Genomic DNA, 25,550 nt, shown 5'->3' with positions numbered 1-25,550 from the left:
TGAATGGGTTGGAAAGGCTAGAAATAGTTGCATATTGTCTTTGCAGTTACCTTTAACATGAAGAGAGAACGTAATCCTCCACAACCAGCACGGGCTGGCATAGCAAGGCAGCATCTCAAAGACTTCTTTTCTTCAACTCCCGGAGATCAGACAGTTCTTTACGGGCACATGCTGCATATTTACCTGTACCTTTTGATACTTTACTATGGACAATGCTTTTCAAATGTATTATTATTGAATGGATTATAATGATAACACAAAGTACTTTTTAATTTGATGCTGTGGACTCTTTGAAAAGACATTCTTTGTATTATTCACTACATACATTCTCCGGTGAGTATTAATTGACAGACAAATAAATTAAATAATTATTTGTTTTATTTTCAGTGTATCTGAGACTGTTAGGCAAGGAATAAGCTTTCTAATGATACCTAGTTTATTAAAATCTGATAAACAATAACAGAGTTATGCTCATTTTTCTGAACACCATAAACAGGTCACAAAGTCAAGTATGGTTCTCCATTGTTTTATCTCTTACTAAGTGGACGTTAATAAGCCTTAATTGGCGTTACAAAATATCCTATAACTTTCTTGCCATTCATCACAGAAAGAATTGGAAAGGTCTTATCAAGCCCTTTCTTTTGGTGCTATTTTTGTAAAAATCCAACAACTTTGAAATTTTTTGTGACATACCTACTATGAAATCTGAAGAAACTAACAACATTCTTAGTCATTGAACAACAGCAAAAAAAGTTTTATATTTTAAAATTGGTCCATTGAAAATCCTTATACGTCATTGACCCATATACCAACCACAAAAAAAATGTGACAACCTACCCCAACTGACATTTTTAGCTCTTTTGGAGGCTAGTCCCCACATGTGTTAGCCTAGCTAAGAAAAAAACCTAACTCAATTGTAGCTCTCTCTTTATGCTTTAAAATGTTAATAATTATTTTACTGTCAATGAGTTAGAAGAAAAACATGAGATGCCTCAAAATTTACTTTTGCATATGAAAAACAAATAAAGTTGTCTCACCCAAAGGTTATGCTGCTTTCACCTCCATTGTAACGTAGATGACCTCTGACACTAATTACAAACATTTCTGTGTCGACGGTTTTGATCAGCGCCCTTTAGTGGCTGAGATATGATGACTGTGACAACCTACCCGCGAGACAACAAACCCCGCTTTTCCCTATTGAATTGCTGTAAACTTATGGTTGGATATTTCTGGGAAATTCCACTTGTAGTAAGTCATTCATCACCTCTGGCAATTACTACAACCGTTGTAGTCAGAGAAATTCATTTGTGTGGTTTTCAGTAATTTTTCAAAAAACAATTGTCACAAGTTGGTTTACTATGTATGTGCAATTATTGTATCTCCTTTGGGATTTAATTTGTTATATTTTAAAAGGCAGCTGAAATCGTTTGTTCTTCTTCCTAGTGTCTTTTTGGAAGAACTTCACAGATTTATTTTTTTTTGTTAGAAAATCTTAGCAGAAATGCTCCAGTAGTAATTCGTGGTTCCCCTAATCCTACTGAATGCACTTTGTAGACGGTCCCTAGCAAAATGCTGTACTATACTTCCTGCGCTCCCTTTTTTGTTTCGTGGAAAATGTTTCAAAACTACAATAATTAATGAATATATCAGTCACTATACAATGTTGTAGTACAATCTGTATATTCTTCCGAAAAAGAAAATCTGAGTTTTTGGTGGTGTCGTTTCAAAGATATAGGGCAGGCAAATCCGAATATCAAACAATATCGAATATGAAACCAACGTTACCATGCACGTTAGCTGCTACGCTTACTAAACATGAAAAAATTACTGGTAAGTTCAATTTCCCATTTGTGTTTGTAAAGTTTGTACTAAAGGACATTTTAAGTTACTGACAGAACAGGAAATACATTGTTATTTATAAATGCACATAAATTTGTCTGTTAAGGTGTGGCTATTTTCTGGTCATAAATAGTAATAATAATAATAATAATAATAGGCAACATAGCAAAATGTTTTAGCAATATTATGAATTGAGAAATCTAAGAGATGCAACTTTGGTTGTGCCGTTTTACAGACAATTACATCGAATAGCCCTAATCTGAGACGGAGTGAAAGTCTGAAGATATTTTTTATATTCATCTGCATCATAACAGTTGTTGTGATACTGGCTAAGGTAATAATGATTTTATTATAAGAAAATTAATCTTTTTAATTAAGTCTTATTTTCAAATGGAAAATTATTAGGCTATTATTATTGCTACTGTTACCACTATTGCTGTGAAGATCATACAAGGAACGAAGCATACAATAAAAACGATTTAAAAAAAAAATCTAGTATAGCTATAGCTATTAGGCTATTAACTAAATTTAACTCCGTCATGTTGGTTTTCTAATTTTAATCCTGTTTCTGTTATCCGCCATTTACCGCGAGCGGAAAAAAAGTTTCAGAATTCAGAAACGGTTTACAAATGTCTGTTTTCGTGCCAAGTGAGTGCAGGCTCTAAGCTGTTCAGTACAAACAAACAACAAACTAATTTATTTTTGTATTGCGCATTATCACAACATTACATCGTCTCAAAGCGCTTCACAGCATCCCCACACAAAGCCCCCAGTGAGTAAGCCATAGGCGACAGTGGCAAGGAAAAACTCCCTAGAAGGAAGAAACCTTGGGAGGGACCAGACTGAAAGGGGGAGCCCATCCTCCAGGGGCCGGCAGGGAGAGTCAAATACAGTAAATTTTGAGACACAAACGGGGAGCAGGGGTAAGATGACAAGCCGGTGCCAACGCTCCCTCTAATCGCCAGGCAACCAGAAGGCAGGGAGCGGGTCATACCAAGAGGGTCCAGCTGCAGACGCCTGTAGAGTGTAGAGTGGAGCTCCACCGGAAATACGTCACCTCCACAGGAAACACGTGATCTTTAAGGACGTAAAGTGGAGCTCCGGTTAGGGTTAGGGTTAAGGTTAGGGTTTATTCGCTGTGACACAGAGTTGAGGCCACGTGTTTCCTGTGGAGGTGACATATTTCCGGTGGAGCTCCACTCTACAGGCGTCTGCAGCTGGACCTTTCTCGGTCATACAAGGAAGATGACACAGGCAGAACGGCGAGCTGGATGCGCGGACGTCATTGGTAGAGGCGACGTCACATGTAGCAGGGTGTGCTGGACATCTTGATAGATTGAAGGCTCCAGGCAGCACCCCCCAGGAGAAGTAGGGGAAATAAAATATGCAATTAGTCAAAGTAGGGGAGACTATAGGCAGTGCTAAAAGTTAGATGAGTGCAATATGAAGTGCAATGTGCAAGCTCCGGCAGATATGGCTATGGCAGCATAAGTAGGACCCACAATTGACACGATTTTTTTCCTCATTACAGGTTATGTACAGGTATATGATAAAATATTCTTCATTGTGAAATGTGCAGCAGTAACCTGTTTTTTCCTTGTTCCTTCCTCCTTTGAAGTGTTTAATACCCGTGAATACCGTAAATATTACTAAGTGGCCCATGGATGTAAAATTTCTCTTAAATAACTAGATATGTATCCAGTAGTGTTTGTCCTGGATCATCTTCCTGGGCATCATAGTTTGTTATGGGCAGTAATTTTCGGGTACCTACATATGGTAAAGTTTAATATACAGTGGTACCTCAGTTCTAGAACTCATTATAACTCAAATTTCTTAAAAGTCGAACCAACCAGTTCGAAAAAAAATTACCTAGAACCCGATCTGAATCTCAGAAGTCAAACCGTGAACGCCGACCTAAGATAACTTGTACGCGCTGGGAAATGAGTCACGCGGCACGTCTCTCAGTGGAAACAAAGGGTAAAGCTTCAGTCTTAGCCTCGCATTCGCTGTGATAGCATCCTGCATGTTTACACTAGCTGAATACACATACCTAGTCAGTAAAAATACATTTAGACAATGATAGACAGTAACAGTAATTATTATATAATACATTTAAAAATAAAGATTTCTTATTTTTCTAATATCATTAATAATAAACCATTAATACATTTAATTATAATAATATTGTCATGCCCAGCGGACTGATCGGAGACAAAGGCGCAGACGTCAGGGTATCGGGGAATACGGGGTCTAATTACAGGTAAGGCAGGAAAAACGCAGACGGACAATACAATGACCGGACTGGGGAAACAAACTGAAATGCAGACTAAATACAGAGGACTAATGACAACAACCAGAAACAGCTGATCACATGGGGATCCCACACGAGGTTAACAAGGGGGCGTGGCACAAGGAAGGAGCGGACGATCGGGGCAGGACACACTGTTTGGATACATTTATTTTCTTACTTAAAAAAATACTGTTTTGATAAATGTACTTAGGTGTGTTTAGTACAGTATATGCTCTTCTTGTTTTATCCAGTTCATTTTTTGTTTAAATGCTAAAAAAAAAAATATATTTCGATGTAATTTTTTGGGGCCGGGAACCAATTAATTGGTTTCCTATTATTTCTTATGCCGAAAATTAGATCAGAACTCGAACTTTTTAGGATTTGATCCGGACTTCTGAACGGATTAAGTTCGAGTTCTGAGGTACCACTGTATACATTACACAAACTAAGGCCTTACCAACATTAAGTACCATAATAATAAAGTATATTGTACATTATTATACAGCACTGTATACTCGAATGAAAGGGATTCTGATGAATTACCCTAATTGTCAAGATATGATATAGCAATAAAAAATATTATCAAGAGATGACTAAAAATGATGAATTGGTCATCATGAAAATCATACTTGTTATACCCCTCAAAGGACAAAGGAACAATGAAAACATATTGCACACACATCTGTAGAGATACATAAGCATTGATAAGGGGGGACTGCTGTATTTTAGTTTGATTTTGAAAAATATTTCATTTAAGTTTGAATGCGACTGACTTTTAAGGGCTATACCACCAAGTCAGTTTTTAATCAAGACCTTTGGTGTCCACTGACAGATTCATATCATTTTTGCATTTCAAGCCCTTTTGCTCTATGTGCTACGTCTTGCTCATAGTGACTGAAAAGGAGGCAGGGCTGTGTATGCTCGCCTCTCTGACTAAACTTGACTTCTTTTACTGGTATGGGAAAGATTAGCCCACCACAGGTGATCTATCAGAATCACGTGGGGTCCCAGGGTCCGGTTTGAACTCTTTAATGAACAGTAAGCATTCCAAACAAGCTTCCAGTTGCTAGTTCAGTACTCCTCATACAAACTTTACTTTGGGTGTGGTTTTCCTATAAAGCAATATTCAATAGTAACAGAAATAAACCAAGGTAGTTGAAACTATTACAATATAAATACAGAGGCATGTTATTCTATAACATACTCCTTAACATATCCTTTAGGCAATATTAAGCCCCTGAGCATCAGGCCTTTATAGCCTTCTAACTAACTATGTGGTTATCTAACTACTCCACATGTCCATAATTTAGTAAACATTATTATACCAGATTAAACATAAACGCGTTATGGAAGGTATAGATGATTTAGACATAAACAGGGTAAACTTTCTATATTGCTTAACAGCTTCATTATTACCTCTCTTTAGATCGTTAGGCTAACAGAATATGAGCATGGGCAAATTAGCATGGTAACCGCGAGGAAGCGCACTTACTAAACAACCATTAACTTTAGCAAGCGAATAACTCGTTCGTAACTAAAGGGAGTGATATCAATAATAGCCAGCAGGTTATATTATACACTCACCTAAAGGTTTATTAGGAACACCTGTTCAATTTCTCATTAATGCAATTATCTAATCAACCAATCACATGGCAGTTGCTTCAATGCATTTAGGGGTGTGGTCCTGGTCAAGACAATCTCCTGAACTCCAAACTGAATGTCAGAATGGGAAAGAAAGGTGATTTAAGCAATTTTGAGTGTGGCATGGTTGTGGGTGCCAGACGGGCTGGTCTGAGTATTTCACAATCTGCTCAGTTATTGGGATTTTCACGCACAACCATTTCTAGGGTTTACAAAGAATGGTGTGCAAAGGGAAAAACATCCAGTATGCGGCAGTCCTGTGGGCGAAAATGCCTTGTTGATGCTAGAGGTCAGAGGAGAATGGGCTGACTGATTCAAGCTGATAGAAGAGCAACTTTGACTGAAATAACCACTCGTTACAACCGAGGTATGCAGCAAAGCATTTGTGAAGCCACAACACGCACAACCTTGAGGCGGATGGGCTACAACAGCAGAAGACCCCACCGGGTACCACTCATCTCCACTACAAATAGGAAAAAGAGGCTACAATTTGCACAAGCTCACCAAAATTGGACAGTTGAAGATTGGAAAAATGTTGCCTGGTCTGATGAGTCTCGATTTTTGTTGAGACATTCAAATGGTAGTCAGAATTTGGCGTAAACAGAATGAGAACATGGATCCATCATGCCTTGTTACCACTGTGCAGGCTGGTGGTGGTGGTGTAATGGTGTGGGGGATTGTGAAAAGGGTACTTTTTTTTTTCCTTTTCACTGGATTCAATTCCCTTATTTATATGGTTTGTTTATGAAATATAATTGTTTTGTATTTTCTTTATCTAGGGGAGTTTGCTGTGTATGTGGTGGTTGGTTGTGCTGCTGCTGGGAAGGCAGGGAAGTCAGCTGCTCATTAGGGAGAGTGAAGACAGGTTTGGGTGCTGCTTACTTGAGTTATACTAGGGGGGGGGGGAGAATATCAAAGATTACCAGTTAGTAATTATGTAGCCCTTATGAGACTGCAGCCAAATGCAGAGGCATGGTGGGAGGTCAAACATAGCTGCCATGGCTTGTTTGGTTTGGTATGAGTTAATTTTGTGTTTTATCTTTGCACAGCTCACCCCATGCTTACCTGAACAGGTGGTAGGTTCCAGTTAGGTGAGGTGGTAAAGGTGAAGGCCAGGAGAGAGAAGGGAGGGGGGCAGCTTGCTGTGAGGCTGTGATTTTAAACCTGTGTTTGGTTTTCTTTAGTGTAGATGGTTTTCCCGGGAGACTGTTTTTTTTTGGGCTATTGTTTCATTATTATTTTTGTTAATAAACCTTACAACCTTCTGCACCTATTCCTGCTAATTGGACTATTTTTTCCCCAACATCCTTTTTAACGGGGTTGGTGTGCCAAAACCATCCCATTTCCCTTTAGTTCCCTTCCTTTAATGGAGGGCCGGCGGACATTTGGTGGCAGTGGTGGGATGTGACGCCTCAAGAGAGACTGGAGGCCAAGAAGCAACTAAGGTATTATAACACCAGGAGTGTGCAGAAGGCCATGCAGAGTGAGCAGGCCAGCAGTTTACAGCTTGATCCAGGGGCTCCACTAGGTGGCCGGGGTGCCCCAATGGAAGGTGATATGGCTGCAGCGGCTGGGGAAGATCATCAGATGCTCGATCAGGCTGCCTTTGACCAACTGTATGCTCTCATCAAGAGGCAGATGGAAATTCAGGGGAGAGAGGCCCACAAACAGGAGCAACGATGGCGAGGGGTCCAGGTGCAGCTGAACCAGTTCCGGGATGAGATGGAAGCAGACCGACAGGACGTAGACAGGAGGAGAGTGGAGCACAGTAGACCAGAGGAAAGGGGTTCTCACTCAGAGTCTCCACCGGAGAGGTCAGAGGTCAGCCTGCAGGTGCCATCACATTCCAGAGCGTGGAGTGGAGCAACCATCCCAAAATTTGAAGAAGGAGATGATGTTGAGCAATATTTGGTGACTTTTGAGCGATTAGCCACTGCCTACAGATGGCATAAAGAAGACTGGGCTGTTCATCTGGTCCCATATTTGTCTGGTAAGGCACGGAGTGCATATGTTGCTATGGACTTTAGTGAAGCAATGCATTATGACAGTGTGAGAGGTGCCATTTTGGCAAAGTATGAAATCAATGAAGAAATGTACCGACAACGGTTTCGGGAGCCAGATGTGCGGCCAGGAGAGACTCCTCGTGAGCTGTATAATCGTCTAAAAGATCTGTATAAGAAGTGGGTGAAACCAGCTGCAAAGACAGTGGAAGAAGTAGGAGAAATAATGGTACTGGAACAGTACCTTCGCATTTTGTCCCCTGAAGTGAAGGTGTGGGTGAAGGAACATAACCCCCGGTCAGGACAGAGAGCGGCAGAGCTGGTGGAGGCCTTTATAGCGGCTAGACGTGGACCAAAGGCCTTCAGATATGAGAAGAGCACCCACCCGCCTACAGCCAGGGGTAAGTCTGCTGGGTTTGGTGGGGGTGGTCCTACTGCTAGTGAAAGAGGAAGGATAGAGGAGAGAATGCTTACAGCAAAATCTACTGGGAACATGGGAGATAGGAGAGAGAGAGGGTCACCAGTGTGTTATTTTTGTGGGAAGGAAGGCCATATTAAGCCACAGTGCCCGGCTTTTAGAGTCAAAGGTGCGGATACCATGTGTTGTGTGCCTAGACCCCCCCCTCCAAAGGTAGATATCCAGGAAGTACAGGGAAAGATGCAGATAGTACCGGTATCAGTCAATGGAACTCCAACCACAGCCCTTCTAGATTCAGCAAGTACCCAAACATTAGTTCTGCCGTTTTTGGTTCAGACCCAGCAGTTTGGGAATGGAATGGTAGAGGTTTGGTGTGTTCATGGGGACAAACGCCAATATCCTACAGCTCACATTTATCTAGAGGTGCAAGGGCAGGAATACTTTTTGGAGGTGGGAGTGGTGCCCGATTTAAGTTATCCAGTTTTGTTGGGTCAGGATGTGCCAGTGCTGACCAAACTGCTACAGGATAGTAAACCCGTTAACATGGTGGTAACCCGGGCGAGGGCAGAAAAGGGAGCTGAGGAGCTCCCTGTCCAAACCTCTCATGCAACCTGGTTAGGCCAGCTTCCATTTAGTCAGTCAGACCTCCCTGAAGGGAGTAATGACAAAGTTAGGAAGAGTAAAAGACAGAGAAGAAGGGAAAAGCTAATGGGGACAGTCAGAAAGGAGCAGCCGCAGTTACCACGGCCGAGTCAGTTAGCTGAAGATAGTTGGTGGGAAATACCAGCAGGATTAGGGCAGCTACAGAGGGAGGATCCAACCCTGAAGATCGCTTTTGGTAAAGTAGTTGAGAGAGATGGAGTGTCAACAGGGACGGCTTCTTCTCTAACGGGGGAAAGCTATGTTCTTTGTGGGGGGCTGTTATATCACCGACCAGAAGGGGACGCAGGTGAGCAGGTAGTCGTCCCACGTAGTTTGCGAGAGAGAGTGTTGACCCTGGGCCATAGTATCCCTTGGGCGGGGCATCTTGGCAGTGTAAAAACACTGGAGCGCATTGCTAACAAATTTTACTGGCCAGGTTTGTATATGGATGTCCAGAGGTTTTGTGGATCCTGTTCAGAATGTCAGCTGGCTAGTAATAGGAAAGTCAGGCAATTTCCACTTCAGCCAATGCCAATTATTGAGGTGCCCTTTTTAAGGATAGCAATGGACATCATAGGGCCCTTGGAAAGGACGCATTCTGGATATAGGTACATATTGGTTGTGTGTGATTATGCTACCCGTTATCCCGAGGCGTTCCCACTCAGGCGCATTACTGCGCAGTCAATTGCCCAGGCATTGTTACAGCTAATTTCTAGGGTGGGAATTCCCAAAGAGATAGTGACAGATCAAGGTACAGCTTTTTTGTCCCAAACATTACAACAGGTGTATAGGTTACTGGGAATTAAGGGAATACGGACCACTCCTTACCATCCCCAGACAGACGGCCTGGTAGAAAGATACAACCAAACCCTGAAGTCTATGCTTAAGAAGTTTGTGGCCGAAGATGGGAAGGACTGGGACCGTTGGTTGCCTTATCTGATGTTTTCTTACAGAGAAGTACCTCAAGCATCTACAGGTTATTCTCCTTTTGAGTTACTGTATGGGAGGCAGGTGAGAGGACCTCTGGATGTGTTGCGAGATGCTTGGGAGCAGGCGAGTGAGCCTCAGCCAGTGCCTGTACTCCAGTATGTTCTGCAAATGAGGAAGAAAATGGAGCAGATGGCTAAGCTGGTGCATGTCAATATGGAGAAAGCACAGGTGAGGCAAAAACATGGTTTTGATAAGAAGGCAAAAGCAAGAGTTTTCCGGCCAGGACAAGAAGTGTTGTTGCTCTTGCCGACTTCAGATAATAAACTGTTAGCGCGTTGGCAGGGTCCCTTTAGGGTGTTAAGGAAGATGGGTCCTGCCACATATGAAATCAGTATGCCTCAGCATAGAAGGAAGAAACAGACATTTCATGTTAATTTACTCAAAGAGTGGCATTCTAAAGGTGATGGTGTTAGCCAGCAGTTGCTGGTGAGGTCGGTGAAGGGGGAGGAGGATTACACGGACCAGTTTCTCCCTCCAAAGACAGAGGGAACTCCAATTCACTTGGACTTGTCTCATTTGTCCCCAGAAAAGCAGCAGCAGCTACGTGCTATTGTTCCTACAGATTTGTTTGTGGATAGACCCGGCTACACCTCCTTGGTGGAACACAACATCATCCTGAAGGAGCTGGCCCCGGCGCGTCAGCGAATGTACAGAGTTCCTGAACGTCTTCTTCCTTCTTTGAAAGAGGAGTTGGAATTGATGAAGTCACTGGGGGTCATAGAAAGGTCACAGAGTGAGTGGAGCAGTCCAATAGTCCTAGTTTTGAAAAAAGATGGCTCCATTAGGTTTTGTATTGATTTTCGAAAGCTAAATGCTCAATCGAATTTTGATGCATATCCGACCCCTAGGTTGGATGACCTCGTAGAGCGTATAGGCCCAGCCCAGTACATTAGCACTTTAGATCTTTGTAGGGGATATTGGCAGGTGCCTTTAGCTCCAGAGGCCAGGCAATACACGGCCTTTAGGACACCGCAGGGCCTGTTTCAGTTTACGGTTATGCCATTTGGCCTCCAGGGGGCGCCGGCCACGTTTCAAAGATTAATGGATCAAGTGTTGGCTGGTGCAGAGTCTTTTTCAGCTGCTTACCTAGATGACATTGTGGTCTATAGTCTTACGTGGGAAGACCATGTGCAGCATCTTAGAGAGGTTCTACTACGGCTGCATCAAGCTGGTTTGACTGTGCAGCCTAAGAAGTGCGCTATAGCAAAACGGGAGGTCAAGTATCTAGGCTATTTATTAGGTCATGGACTAATACGGCCCCAGAAGGATAAGGTTGAGGCGGTGAGGAACTGCCCGCGTCCGCGCACAAAGTCTGAACTTAAGTCTTTTCTTGGTTTAGCCGGTTGGTACAGAAGATTTGTTCCACATTTTGCCACACAGGCAGTCCCTTTGACAGATCTGACTCGCAAGTCCAGCCCGGTTCAGTTGCCATGGGAGGAGAAGCATGAACAGGCCTTTCTGGCGTTGAAGGAGGCGCTATGTAAGGACCCGGTGTTGCAGAGCCCAGATTTTAATCAGACTTTTGTTGTTCAGACGGATGCCTCAGCAGTGGGCCTGGGGGCAGTTCTGCTTCAAGGTGAGGGTGAGGACCGGAAGCCAGTGGCTTATGTCAGCCGCAAGTTATGGCCACGTGAGACCCGGTATTCAGCTATCGAGCTGGAATGCTTGGCCATCAAATGGGCCTTGGAGACTTTTAAATATTATCTTCTTGGAAGAGACTTCATTCTTCAGACGGATCACCAAGGCCTGCAGTGGCTGCATCGAATGAAGGACTCCAACAATCGCATTGCCAGATGGGTGATGGAGATGCAACCCTACCGGTTCCAAGTTCAATACCAGCCGGGGAAATCCAATGTGGTGGCTGATTTTTTGTCTCGCCATCCTGAGGGCGAGCTCCCAGGGGAGGGGGAAATGTGAAAAGGGTACTTTTTTTTTTCCTTTTCACTGGATTCAATTCCCTTATTTATATGGTTTGTTTATGAAATATAATTGTTTTGTATTTTCTTTATCTAGGGGAGTTTGCTGTGTATGTGGTGGTTGGTTGTGCTGCTGCTGGGAAGGCAGGGAAGTCAGCTGCTCATTAGGGAGAGTGAAGACAGGTTTGGGTGCTGCTTACTTGAGTTATACTAGGGGGGGGGAAGAATATCAAAGATTACCAGTTAGTAATTATGTAGCCCTTATGAGACTGCAGCCAAATGCAGAGGCATGGTGGGAGGTCAAACATAGCTGCCATGGCTTGTTTGGTTTGGTATGAGTTAATTTTGTGTTTTATCTTTGCACAGCTCACCCCATGCTTACCTGAACAGGTGGTAGGTTCCAGTTAGGTGAGGTGGTAAAGGTGAAGGCCAGGAGAGAGAAGGGAGGGGGGCAGCTTGCTGTGAGGCTGTGATTTTAAACCTGTGTTTGGTTTTCTTTAGTGTAGATGGTTTTCCCGGGAGACTGTTTTTTTTTGGGCTATTGTTTCATTATTATTTTTGTTAATAAACCTTACAACCTTCTGCACCTATTCCTGCTAATTGGACTATTTTTTCCCCAACATCCTTTTTAACGGGGTTGGTGTGCCAAAACCATCCCATTTCCCTTTAGTTCCCTTCCTTTAATGGAGGGCCGGCGGACAGGGATGTTTTCTTGGCACACTTTAGGCCCCTTAGTGCCAATTGGGCATCGTTTAAATGCCACGGCCTACCTGAGCATTGTTTCTGACCATGTCCATCCCTTTATGACCACCATGTACCCATCCTCTGATGGCTACTTCCAGCAGGATAATGCACCATGTCACAAAGCTCGAATCATTTCAAATTGGTTTCTTGAACATGACAATGAGTTCACTGTACTAAAATGGCCCCCACAGTCATCAGATCTCAACCCAATAGAGCATCTTTGGGATGTGGTAGAACGGGAGCTTCGTGTCCTGGATGTGCATCCCACAAATCTCCATCAACTGCTAGATGCTATCCTATCAATATGGGCCAACATTTCTAAAGAATGCTTTCAGCACCTTGTTGAATCAATGCCACGTAGAATTAAGGCAGTTCTGAAGGCGAAAGTGGGTCAAACACCGTATTAGTATGGTGTTCCTAATAATCCTTTAGGTGAGTGTACAGCACTTACATTGTATTTACGCACACCGATGGCGAAGGACAGATTATCCCGCGAGGCGATTGTGGGAGCACCCACTCCAGGCACAATGCAACAAGGAAGTTTGTCCGTGCCGCGCTGCACGCACAACTCCGCAATGGTCCAAACCAACATATAATGAAAAAGGGGGGTAGCCTTTTAAACAGCCGCCCCCAGATTTCTGAAGGAAATCTGAATAAACATAAAAGGCTATTACCATAACTGCGCCTTCAGCCCTATACAACTACTCAGGCAGGGCTGGCAGACGTATGAGGCGGGCCACAGGATGGGTATAGGAGCGATCCCCCACCTTGACCTGAACAGTCCTGACTTTACCATCTGCTCCTGGAAGAGTCTGGGTAACTTTTCCCACAGGCCACAATGCCCGAGGTAACTGGGAGTCAATGATCATCACTGTGGCACCAATCTCGATGTTTGGTGTGTCTGAATACCACTTCTGTCGAGCTTGAAGACCAGGTAGGTAAAACCGAATGAAGTGCTTCCAGAAGTGGTCTGCAAGCAGCTGACTGTGTCTCCATCTTCTTCTGCTGAGAAGCTCTGCTTGCGGGTATACCACCTGCGGTAGAGATGCGTCGAGCCGCCCCATAAGCAAGATATTTGGAGTGATAGGGTTTGGATCTGCGACATCAGACTAACGGTTTAGAATTGAGGATCTCCTCAACTTCGATGAGCACAGTCATCAGGACCTCCTCAGTAACTGTTTGGGCTCCAAGTGTGACCTCAAGTGCTCGCTTAAGGGACCTTATCTCCCTCTCCCAGCAGCCGCCAAAGTGGGGTGCATTTGGTGGATTGAAGGCAAATTTGATCTGTTGGGGGGCAAGCTGAGTTTGAAGCTCTGGTTGAAGAGAGACAAAGGCTTCCTTCAATTCTCGTTCTCCTCCTCGGAAGTTGGTGCCTTGGTCCGACAAAAGCTCACATGGCTTGCCCCTGCGAGCCACAAATCTCCTCAGGGCCATGAGAAAGGAGTCTGTGTCCATACTGGAGAGAAGGTCGAGATGTACAGCTCTTGTTGTCAAACATTTAAATATTACCCCCCATCTCTTCTCGTTTCTCCGGCCTACCCTGACGGTATAGGGGCCAAAGCAGTCAACCCCCGTAGAATAGAAGGCTGGTTTGTGTAGGCGTAACCTGGCAGAAGGCAGGTCAGCCATCGCTGGGATCTCTGGTTTACCCCGCCACTTCCTACAGTCAGTGCACTGTCGTTGATGATGCTTAATAGCCTCTCTCCCCCGAAGTATCCAATATTTGCGTCTCATTTCAGCAAATACACGCTCTGCACCCGAATGGTGTAATTGCTCATCGAAGGCTCGTATGATTAGCTGTGTGGTTGGGTGTTTGGGGTCAAGGACAACCGGGTGAATGGTCTCTGCTTCCAGTGAAGGACTGTGACGTAGGCGGCCACCAACACATATTAGCTGTGTAAGACTGTCTAGCAATGGAGACAGAGTTCGGAGACGACTGTTGCTTGGTACTGGCTTACCCTCTTTTAGCCGTTGGAGGTCTGCAGGAAAACTGTCCTGCTGTGCTCGTTGTAGGATGAGATTCTCTGCTGCTCTGTAATCCTCTGCTGTGGGGGATGTAGTTCCAGCTCCATATAGAGATTTAACCGTGACTTCCATAAGGTCTCTGTAATCTTTAGACTGGCTTGCATCAGGAACTGATGGACCTGAAGGTACAACTGTGAGGCCACAAAGAGCTGCCTTCCTTAATTCCTCACTGTTGGTAGGGGTAGGTAGTGTGAGAGGTGGTTCTGGCCACTGAACTGGGGTCTTCTGAAGAAAAGGAGGCCCTTGACCCCAACGGCTCCGTACCGTTAGCTCTGAGAGTGGCTTCCCACGTGTGATATCATCGGCGGGATTATGGGCTGACTCCACATAACGCCATGACTCCCCATCAGTAAGGTCCTGTATTTCAGCTACTCGGGTGCCTACAAACACTTTGAAGTGGCAGGATTCTGATCGTAGCCAACTGAGCACAGTGGTGGAATCTGTCCAGAATGTAAAGTCCTTAATGGGAAGAGTTAACTCCTCTTGCAATACCTTTGCCAATTGGGCCCCTGTCAATGCCGCACACAACTCTAGGCGAGGGATTGATTGTTGTTTCCTTGGGGCTACACGAGAACGGGCAGTGATAAAGGAGACCTCTACCTCGCCATTGGGACTCTCTGTGCGGAGGTATGCCACTGAGCCATATGCACGCTCAGAGGCATCGCAAAATACATGGACTGCCCTCTTATTCCTAGGGGAGTCCAGATCTGGATTAGTGTAACATCTGGGTATGGTGATACCCTTCAAGGCTGGGAGCTCATTCTCCCACTCTTTCCATGAGTGGAGTAAATCTTCTGGCAGGGATGGATCATCCCAGTCTCTCTTTTTATCCCACAGCATTTGCACTACCACCTTCGCTCTAGTAGTGTAGGGCACCAGAAACCCGAGAGGATCATACTGGCTAGCAAGAACTCTGTAAATGGTACGCATGGTGACCTTAGGATAATCCAGAGGACGGTACTTGTAGGACAGCACATCCGACTTGCAATGCCACTGAAGTCCAAGGGCGGATTCTTGGTTGTCGGGTTGGCCTTGTCCAATCCACAGCTCTATGCTATCCGCTCGAGCCTCTGATGGTAAATGAGAGATTACTGTAGGCCGGTTACTCGCCCACTGCCGAAGCTCAAAACCTCCTTCTGCCAGGATCTGCCGCAGTTGGTCGACGAGGGTTCTCGCCTCCTCTGCTGAGACTAAGCTAAGTAAACAGTTATCCACATAGAAGCCTTTCAGAACGGCCTCCCTGGTCGTGTCACCTGGCTGACTATGGCTTGTGATGTGCTTCTGCAGGGCATAGGTAGCGCAGCAGGGGCTACTGGTCGTACCAAAGGGGATTACCCTCCATTCATACACATTGGGCGGCTCATCTCGTTTCAAGTCTCTCCACAGAAAGCGGAGGAGGGGTCGGTCTTCCGGAATCAGTCTCACCTGATGGAACATGCCGCGGATGTCACTGCTAATAGCCACAGCATGTTCTCTGAATCTCAGCAGCACAGCAAGTAAAGAGGGTCCTAATTTTGGTCCAGGGAGCAGGTGTTGATTCAGACTTCCGCCTTTAAATTGGAAAGAACAATTGAAGACCACACGGTTCTTCCCATTATGCTGGACCATGTGGTGTGGAATGTACCAGCTTGTTGGTGTGTCTTCAGCGCCGGGTCCTACCCGAGCAACATAACTTGCATCTTCTAGTCTTTGCATCTCTGCAACATAGGCTGCTGCCTGCTCGGGATCCTTAGCGAGCCTCTTCTCCATATTGCGCAACTGAGGGAGTACAGCCTCCTTGGGTGCCTGTAGCCGAGGCATGTTCGGTGCCCGTAGGAGGGGTGTAGCATAGCGATGGACTCCATCCACCTTCACTCTTCTGGTTTGAGCATCAAGAAGGTGTATGGCATCATTATCTTGCCGTGAACGAGTACTGGCTTTCTCACTTTGCCAAGGCAGTACATCCATTTGCCACAGTCGCTCTACCTGTTGATAGAGGTCCGCTGGTGAGGGCAGAGTAGTGATGAAATAGCACTGCTGCTCAGTGAGACGTTGCCTCAAACCATGGGCTGGGCCTTGAAGTGTCCAGCCAAGGCGTGTCCTAATGGCTGCTGGGCCTCCGGGTGGCCCTAGGCGTACTGGTTCTACTGGGGTGATTAAGTGGGGATGGTCTGAACCAATAAGTAGTGCTGGTCGTGCCTCTTTAAAGGGAAGTAGTGGCAGGTCACGTAGGTGGTGGTATCTCCGTTGAAGAGCTTCCACTGGATGGGTGTGCTCAGCTAGGCCTAGCTGTTTGGCTGTGAAGGCTCTCTTGACAGAAAACAGCTTCTGTGGTTCAGCTGCCAAGGAGACGGTGAAGGAGACCATGGCTCCCTGGAGGATTTGAGGCTCTTGTCTAACTGTTCTGATGGGCAAGTGATCCGGTTCGCCCTGTAGGCCCAGCTGCTGAGCTGCTGGATGGAGAAGAATAGTACGTTCCGAGCCATCATCCAAAATAGCGAATGTTTCTATGGCTCTATCCCCATTCCTCAGTATCACCTTGCAGATCTTCAGTAACACATTGCGCCCTTCTGGAGGTCTGTCAATGTACAAGACCTCCTCTGCTGTACTGAGTAGGAAAGCCTTAGAGGGCTCCGCTTTGGATGTCTGCTGTTGCAGTTCACCCTTCGCTGTCTTCCCTTGGGCTCTCTCATTTACATCATGAAGAACAAGCAAGTGTCTACTCTTACATGTTCTGCAGCCCATCTTCAGGTCACATTCTGCTGCTTTGTGTCCTCTCCCACAGCGCCAGCATCGATTGTTCATTTTGATCCAAGTCTGTTTCTGTGTTGGACTAAGTAATTTGAAGTTAGAACAGTTATTCAGTGAATGGTTATTATTGTCACAAAAGGGACAATATTTCTTCACTGTTTGGGTGAAAACCAGAGCTGTAGCCTGTTCCTGGGGAGGTGAACTGGAGGAAGTCTCTGTACTGAACAGGACAGTGGAGGGCTTTGTTGATGTCCAGCTTTTCCGCAGCTCCTTCGGTTTAAACTCTCTCCGAGCCCTACTGTCGATCTGTGAATTATCTTCTTGAACCTGGATCTCATATTCCAACCAGTCAGCTAAATCAAGAAGAGTTGGTATAGGCACTCTGTGGGGGTGAATGAATCGGCGGAAGTTAGAGCGTAAGTCGTGAGGCAGTTTGCTGAGCAATCTGGACACATGAGAACCACACTCCAGTTCCACCTTGCCTTTTCTTCCCAGTTGATCCAGCATACTCACTAGGGAGCGCACACGCAAGGCAAACATTCGGAAGGCTTTCCCATCACCACTAGCGACACTAGGACCATCCATCAGCTCTGCAATACGCTGTAGTGCCAGCTGGTGTGGCTGTCCATATTGCTGATTGAGTGCTGCCATTGTATCAGTAAAGGGATAACGTGAGTGACTGTAGGAATCAGCAATTAACAGTGCTTCTTCCGATTTAAGATGATCAACAAGAATCTGATACCTGAACCTCTCTGAGGCATCACTGGGAAGAAGATTCTCTAGGGCAATTCGAAGGCGAGTAGACTCCCGAGGGGAAGAGTGAGCCATAACTGGAATAGTAGGGGTGGGCCCCCGATAGATCTGCTCCCGTCCACCGATTGGACTTGGTGTTTGATGTTGGAAGTAACGGTGCTCAGGAGTGATGCCACGCCTTGTATGGTCACGCCTTTCTGCTGTGTTGTCCTCTTCTGCAGAGTAATGCCCTACTGATACGCAATCATCACTCCTTCCTATTACTCTCTCCTGCTCTAGTCGCAGGGCTAGGTCCGATGGCGTGGGATGGGAAGATGACCTGACCTTCTGCAGCTCTTGTAACGCAGCTCCTAGGTGCTCTACCTGCCGCCGCAACTGCTCCGTCTCAAAAACACTCTGGCGACTGAGTTGCTCTAACTTGAACTCATTCTGCCTACTCTGCAGACGAAGTGACTCATTCTGATGCTGCAGCCCTTCCATAGATTTGAGCAGGGCCTCTTGATCCTCTCTCAGTTGTTCATTCTCCTTGAGCAATGCACTTCCTGTGGGCGGCTTGTGTCCCCGTGCAGACCACTGAGTAAGGTATTCACCTTCTTGGCTGATCGGGGATGCTGAACGTCCGCAGGCTGTCCCTACGTCATCATCTTCCCCATCTTCTGTGCATAGTGGAACGGATCGCCCTGTAGATGGTGGAACAATGTCCCTCTTTCTGTACCCAGTAAGGTCGTAGTCGTTGAAGTGTGGTGGGAGGCATGACTGCCTCCTGACACGCACACTGGGTTCTTCTTCCATCCTCTGGGACATAGGTGGTCTGTAGTGAGCTCCTATCCGGCTCGAAGGACCATGAAAAGGAGGCAGGGCTGTGTATGCTCGCCTCTCTGACTAAACTTGACTTCTTTTACTGGTATGGGAAAGATTAGCCCACCACAGGTGATCTATCAGAATCACGCGGGGTCCCAGGGTCCGGTTTGAACTCTTTAATGAACAGTAAGCATTCCAAACAAGCTTCCAGTTGCTAGTTCAGTACTCCTCATACAAACTTTACTTTGGGTGTGGTTTTCCTATAAAGCAATATTCAATAGTAACAGAAATAAACCAAGGTAGTTGAAACTATTACAATATAAATACAGAGGCATGTTATTCTATAACATACTCCTTAACATATCCTTTAGGCAATATTAAGCCCCTGAGCATCAGGCCTTTATAGCCTTCTAACTAACTATGTGGTTATCTAACTACTCCACATGTCCATAATTTAGTAAACATTATTATACCAGATTAAACATAAACGCGTTATGGAAGGTTTAGATGGTTTAGACATAAACAGGGTAAACTTTCTATATTGCTTAACAGCTTCATTATTACCTCTCTTTAGATCGTTAGGCTAACAGAATATGAGCATGGGCAAATTAGCATGGTAACCGCGAGGAAGCGCACTTACTAAACAACCATTAACTTTAGCAAGCGAATAACTCGTTCGTAACTAAAGGGAGTGATATCAATAATAGCCAGCAGGTTATATTATACAGCACTTACATTGTATTTACGCACACCGATGGCGAAGGACAGATTATCCCGCGAGGCGATTGTGGGAGCACCCACTCCAGGCACAATGCAACAAGGAAGTTTGTCCGTGCCGCGCTGCACGCACAACTCCGCGATGGTCCAAACCAACATATAATGAAAAAGGGGGGTAGCCTTTTAAACAGTGACAAAAAGATGTAATATCTGCTGAAGCAAGATATTGGTTCAGCATTTTGAGTTGGCAGGGTGGTGCAGTGATTAGTGTCGGTGTGTGGTTCAAAGCCTGTGTGCCTATAATCAATCACAAGGTTGAAACCCAGCCTCAGAACATATGTGGGTCCTTGAGCAAAGCTGTTAACCCCCAGCTCCCTGGGTGCCGCTATGGGTGGCTGCCCTTCACTTACTCTGCAAACAGCAAGTTGAGGGAGGCGTAAATGACAATTTCCCCATGGGGATCAATGAAGTATTGATTATTATTTCATACCTCTGGGACCAGGGTTTGAGTCTCTGCTACTGTATGTCTCTGCAGATGTGGAATTTGTGTGTTCTCCCAGTGTCATGGTGGGGTTATTTCTGGGTTTTCCAGTTTCCGCCCACAGTCCAAAAGCATGCCGAGGCTGCCTGGAGTTACCAAAGTGTGGGTGTGGTGTGATGACACCCAATCCTGGGTTGTTCCCTGCTTTTCACCCATAGCTCTTTGGATAGAATCTGGATCCCCTGTGAGTCGCTTGAGTTGCATAAACAGTTACTGAAGTATAGTGTCTGTGTGCTGGGTAGGAATTTTCAAATCACTGTGGGGAGTCCGATTAGAACTCTGTAAGTACAAACAGGGTTCAGATTGCCAATACTTCTTCCAGTAAAGAGTCCTTTATTTGTCCAATATGAGAATATACTGCATCTTCTGTCCTAGAGTATTATGTTGAGAATAGTGCGTGATCTGTAAACATAAACAGAACAACACAATGCAATGTACACAACATAACAAGTACAAATTGCACACTGTAAATATCACTCCAGCTCTTATCTGATTCATGGATCCAGTTATCAACATTTTGCAACATTTCTGAAAAGGTTGTTTATATTTGTTGTGAAGATCTGTCAAATACTTAACAATCAGCTTCTTCAAGTGATTCTCAAGCATTGCAACTGTTCCACATGGGGATATGGCCATTGATGATGTGATGCTCTCCCTCCAGTGGGATCTCCCTTCAATGTTTGTCTGGGAGTCTGTCCAGAACAGCTCCAGTCCTGTTCAGAGCACAGCCAGTCTAGAGCATCTCCAAGCCCAGTACTGTATGGGAGACACCTTAGACGTGCGTGTGGACATGCGGGACCACAGTGGGAGGCCCAAGACTCATGGAGGAGACTTCATATTGGCCCGGATTCACTCCCCCAAACTACAGGCCTCCGCCGCAGGAGCCGTCACTGACCTCCGCAACGGCTCCTACCGTGTCCGCTTCACCCTGCTCTGGCCTGGGGAGGTGCAAGTCTCTGTGCTCCTCATGCACTCCTCTGAGGCGGTGCAGGCCCTGTGGAGGTCCAGGCAGCTCAACTACAAGAAGATCACACACAAAGGAACCTTTGTCAAAGGGAGCAAAACTGAGACGTCTGAGTGCGGCTTCCAGCTGAACGCGAGTAAATCCCTGTGCGAGTACAAAGACGAGAGGGACGGAGAATCCTATGCCTGTTACACACCCCCAACCCTGCCATGTCACTCGATTGACACCATGTCTTCATTCAACACTCCAGGATCTGCACTCACCAAGGAGGAAGCTTCTCTACTGACCGGGTAAAACAGACTCTGCGTTGACGTCAACAGAGCTACTGTTCTTGTTGCTTCCAGAGTAATTTGCTCCAAGGTTGATTGTATTTTTGCCTACAATTCATGGCTGTTATGCATTTTTTCTTTAAGGAATCACATCGGGGTGAAGATAAAGAACAAATTTGGTAACGTGGATGTCAAAAATTGCTGTGGTAAATGCCAGTTTTTGTTATCTTTACTTCTGCTCATGCTGTTATATAATATATATATACATGATACGAACTGTCCAAGCAGTGCACTTCACACCTGCGCTTAATGTTTCCCATTCCTTTTGAAGGTCACTTGATGTCATCCTATGATTCATGAAAAACTGTCGGATAAGTTGTTGGTCATCGCTTCCATTAGAAAGTCACTTCCTCACTTTACCTGACTGGTTTCTGGTTGTTCCCAGTGTCTCCTGCTTCAACTTTATTCTTGTGTACTGCTGTACACACACACACACACACACACACTATATTGCCAAAAAAATTTGTGATACCCCTCCAAATCATTGAATTCAGGTGTTACAATCACTTCCATTGCCACAGGTGTATAAAGGCAAGCACCTAGGCATGCAGACTGCTTCTACAAACATTTGCAAAAGAATGGGTCACTCTCAGTAGCTCAGTGAATTCAAGCGTGGTACCGTGATAGGATGCCACCTGTTCAATAAGTTCATTTGTGAACTAACACTCAACTGTAACTGGTATTATAACAAAGTGGAAGCATTTGGGAACAACAGCAACTCAGCCACAAAGGTGCAGGCCACGGATAATCACTGAGCGGGGACAATGCATGCTGAGGCACACAGTGTTTAGAAGTCACCAACTGTCTGCAGAGTCAATAGCTACAGACCTCCAAACTTTGTGTGGCCTTCAAATTAGCTCAAAAACAGTACATAGAGAACTTCATGGATTGGGTTTCCATGGCCGAGCAACTGCATCCAAGCCTTACATCACCAAGAGCAATGCAAAGTGTCAGATGCATTGATGTAAAGCACACTGCTACTGGACTCTAGAGCAGTGGAGACATGTTCTCTGGATTGACAAATCATGCTTCTCTGTCTGGTAATTTGATGGATGTGTCTGGGTTTGGCTGTTGCCAGGAGAACAGTATTTGCCTGACTGCATTGTGCCAAGTGTAAAGTTTGGTGGAGGGGGGATTATGGTGTGGGGTTGTTTTTCAGAGGTTGGGCTTGGCCCCTTAGTTCCAGTGAAAGGAATTCTTAATGCTGTAGCATTCAAAGCCATTTTGGAGAATTCCAAGCTCCCAACTTTGTGGGAAGTTTGGGGATGGCCCCTTCCTGGTCCAACATGACTGCGTACCAGTGCACAAAGCAAGGTGCATAAGGACATGGATGAGCAGACCTGGTATGGCCTGTACAGAACACTGACCTCAACATCTTTGGGATAAATTAAAGTGGAGACTGTGAGCCAGGCCTTCTCGTCCAACATCAGTGCCTGACCTCACAAATGCTCTCCCGGAAGAATGGTCAGAAATTCCCGTAAACACACTCCTAAGCCTTGTGGACAGGTAGTTGAAGCTGTTTTAGCTGCAAAGGGTGGACCAACTACATATTAAAGCCTACGTATTAAGAATGGGATGTCATTAAAGTTCATGTGTGTGTAAAGGCAGGTGTCCCAATACTTTTGGCAATATTGTGTATATACACTCACCTAAAGGATTATTAGGAACACCATACTAATACGGTGTTCGACCCCCTTTCGCCTTCAGAACTGCCTTAATTCTACCTGGCATTGATTCAACAAGGTGCTGAAAGCATTCTTTAGAAATGTTGGCCCATATTGATAGGATAGCATCTTGCAGTTGATGGAGATTTGTGGGATGCACATCCAGGGCACGAAGCTCCCGTTCCACCACATCCCAAAGATGCTCTATTGGGTTGAGATCTGGTGACTGTGGGGGCCATTTTAGTACAGTGAACTCATTGTCATGTTCAAGAAACCAATTTGAAATGATTCGAGCTTTGTGACATGGTGCATTATCCTGCTGGAAGTAGCCATCAGAGGATGGGTACATGGTGGTCATAAAGGGATGGACATGGTCAGAAACAATGCTCAGGTAGGCCGTGGCATTTAAACGATGCCCAATTGGCACTAAGGAGCCTAAAGTGTGCAAAGAAAACATCCCCCACACCATTACACCACCACCACCAGCCTGCACAGTGGTAACAAGGCATGATGGATCCATGTTCTCATTCTGTTTACGCCAAATTCTGACTCTACCATTTGAATGTCTCAACAGAAATCGAGACTCATCAGACCAGGCAACATTTTTCCAGTCTTCAACTGTCCAATTTTGGTCAGCTGGTGCAAATTGTAGCCTCTTTTTCCTATTTGTAGTGGAGATGAGTGGTACCCGGTGGGGTCTTCTGCTGTTGTAGCCCATCCGCCTCAAGGTTGTGCGTGTTGTGGCTTCACAAATGCTTTGCTGCATACCTCGGTTGTAACGAGTGGTTATTTCAGTCAAAGTTGCTCTTCTATCAGCTTGAATCAGTCGGCCCATTCTCCTCTGACCTCTAGCATCAACACAGCATTTTCGCCCACAGGACTGCCGCATACTGGATGTTTTTCCCTTTGCACACCATTCTTTGTAAACCCTAGAAATGGTTGTGCGTGAATATCCCAGTAACTGAGCAGATTGTGAAATACTCAGACCGGCCCGTCTGGCACCAACAAACACGCCACGCTCAAAATTGCTTAAATCACCTTTCTTTCCCATTCTGACATTCAGTTTGGAGTTCAGGAGATTGTATTGTCGCATTGAAGCAACTGCCATGTGATTGGTTGATTAGATTAATGAGAAATTGAACAGGTGTTCCTAATAATCCTTTAGGTGAGTGTAGTTGATGTAGTTTTTGCAGTTGATGTAATAAATGTATAAAGGAAATTGTAAAGGATTTTCAATAACATTTTTGCTTCATGAAAATTGTTTTCCTCAAATGGTAATTTTATAGTATAAATACTTATACTTGCCTGAAATATTATTTAGCCTCAAGGATTAAGAAATTGCTGTTGCTAATTGGTTTACACAAACTGACAAAGCCATAGTTTGACAACCTGAAACTGTATCAAGTGTTATCTGCATTCTCTCTCACCCTGTCTCTAGTTATTCCCAACAGCAGAGGTAGGGATTGCATCCAGAGAATCAATCCCAGCATCCCAAATGGGTATTTCTGGAGAAACCAGTGGTCTTCCTTGTACTATCAAACTGGCAGCTTCTATACTTTGAAGTCCATCAACAGCTGCCTGAAGGGAAAGACACTGTACCTTATGGGAGACTCTACAGTTCGCCAATGGATTGAGTATTTGATTACAATACAGAAAGGTAAGAAATTGTGGATGTTCTCCCTGTATCATTGTGGGGTTTCTTCTGGATATTCTGGTTTTTCCCCACAGTCCAAAAATATGCTGAAGTTAATTGGTGTTACCTAATTGTCTGTAGGTGTGCATGCATGAGTGAATGGTATGTGAGTGTGCCCTGAAAAAAAACTTAAAAATGCTGCTGCTATCTCTGAGTATCTCTGACAATTACATTGTATCTTGTAAATATCTATCAGAGACTCATGTTCAGTTTTTTTGTCATGATGCTGTTGCAAATGTGTTTTTTCTCCTTTAATTTATAGAGTTTCACTCAGATTTAAACTCAGTTAAAGGCATTTCCTCCATTAAGTTTGTGAACCCTAAGGGAGAGTACAGCATCCAGTGGAAAGTAGACAACTATCCTTGGATAACTACCCATAAAAGCAAACTCAGTGAATCTTCCTACATTTCCCGGGATTTGGATACTATCGGAGCAGAGGGAGAGGACACAGTGGTGGTGATTGGAGTGGGGCAGCACTTCCGGGCCTACCCCCTGGAGCTCTTTGTCCGCAGGTTGCTGAGTCTGCGGGGGGCCATCCAGAGGCTGCAGGCCCGCAGTCCCGGGACCCGCATCTTCATCAAGCTGGAGAACACCAGGGAGCTCTCCTCAGAACCAGAACGCTTCAGTGACTGGCACGGACACCTGCAGAACCTGGTTCAGAGGAAGGTGTTCGGGGACCTGGAGGTGGGGTTTGTGGATGCCTGGGAGATGACAGTGGCTGCCAACACCTTTGTCGTCCACCCCAACCCAACATTCATTGCCAGCGAGGTGGCGGAGTTTCTGTCCCGTCTCTGTCCTACTCCACAGGATACCAGTGCTAGATCAGTGTCATGCAATAAATTTTCTTAATCAA

At 45.2% G+C, this 25,550-nt stretch overlaps 1 protein-coding gene across 2 annotated transcripts; it reads left to right on the top strand.

Moving 5' to 3' along the window:
* Positions 1-1,139: 1,139 nt before the first annotated feature.
* Positions 1,140-25,550, top strand: LOC111842250 (NXPE family member 1-like). Of its 2 annotated transcripts, XM_072714346.1 has the most exons (7): positions 1,140-1,248; positions 1,730-1,830; positions 2,075-2,173; positions 20,709-21,301; positions 21,425-21,486; positions 24,443-24,661; positions 24,960-25,550. In XM_072714346.1, the coding sequence occupies exons 2-7, from the start codon at positions 1,816-1,818 to the stop codon at positions 25,544-25,546; spliced, it is 1,575 nt and encodes a 524-aa protein (XP_072570447.1). In that variant the 5' UTR covers positions 1,140-1,248; positions 1,730-1,815; the 3' UTR covers positions 25,547-25,550. The 2 variants fall into 2 exon arrangements, with proteins under 2 accessions (XP_072570447.1, XP_072570448.1); XM_072714347.1 differs by lacking the exons at positions 1,730-1,830; positions 2,075-2,173 and having other exon boundaries at positions 1,157-1,248.

Source organism: Paramormyrops kingsleyae, chromosome 7, assembly GCF_048594095.1.
Source record: "Paramormyrops kingsleyae isolate MSU_618 chromosome 7, PKINGS_0.4, whole genome shotgun sequence".
Taxonomy (NCBI): Eukaryota; Metazoa; Chordata; class Actinopteri; order Osteoglossiformes; family Mormyridae; genus Paramormyrops; species Paramormyrops kingsleyae.
Note: the sequence above shows the minus strand (reverse complement) of the source record. Positions and strands in the feature narration are given on the sequence as shown.

Coding starts and splice junctions, on each gene's coding strand:
- LOC111842250 (XM_072714346.1), top strand. Junction 2,174..20,708: donor TTGTTGTGATACTGGCTAAG/GTAATAATGATT, acceptor CTCTCCCTCCAG/TGGGATCTCCCTTCAATGTT. Junction 21,487..24,442: donor GGATGTCAAAAATTGCTGTG/GTAAATGCCAGT, acceptor CCCTGTCTCTAG/TTATTCCCAACAGCAGAGGT.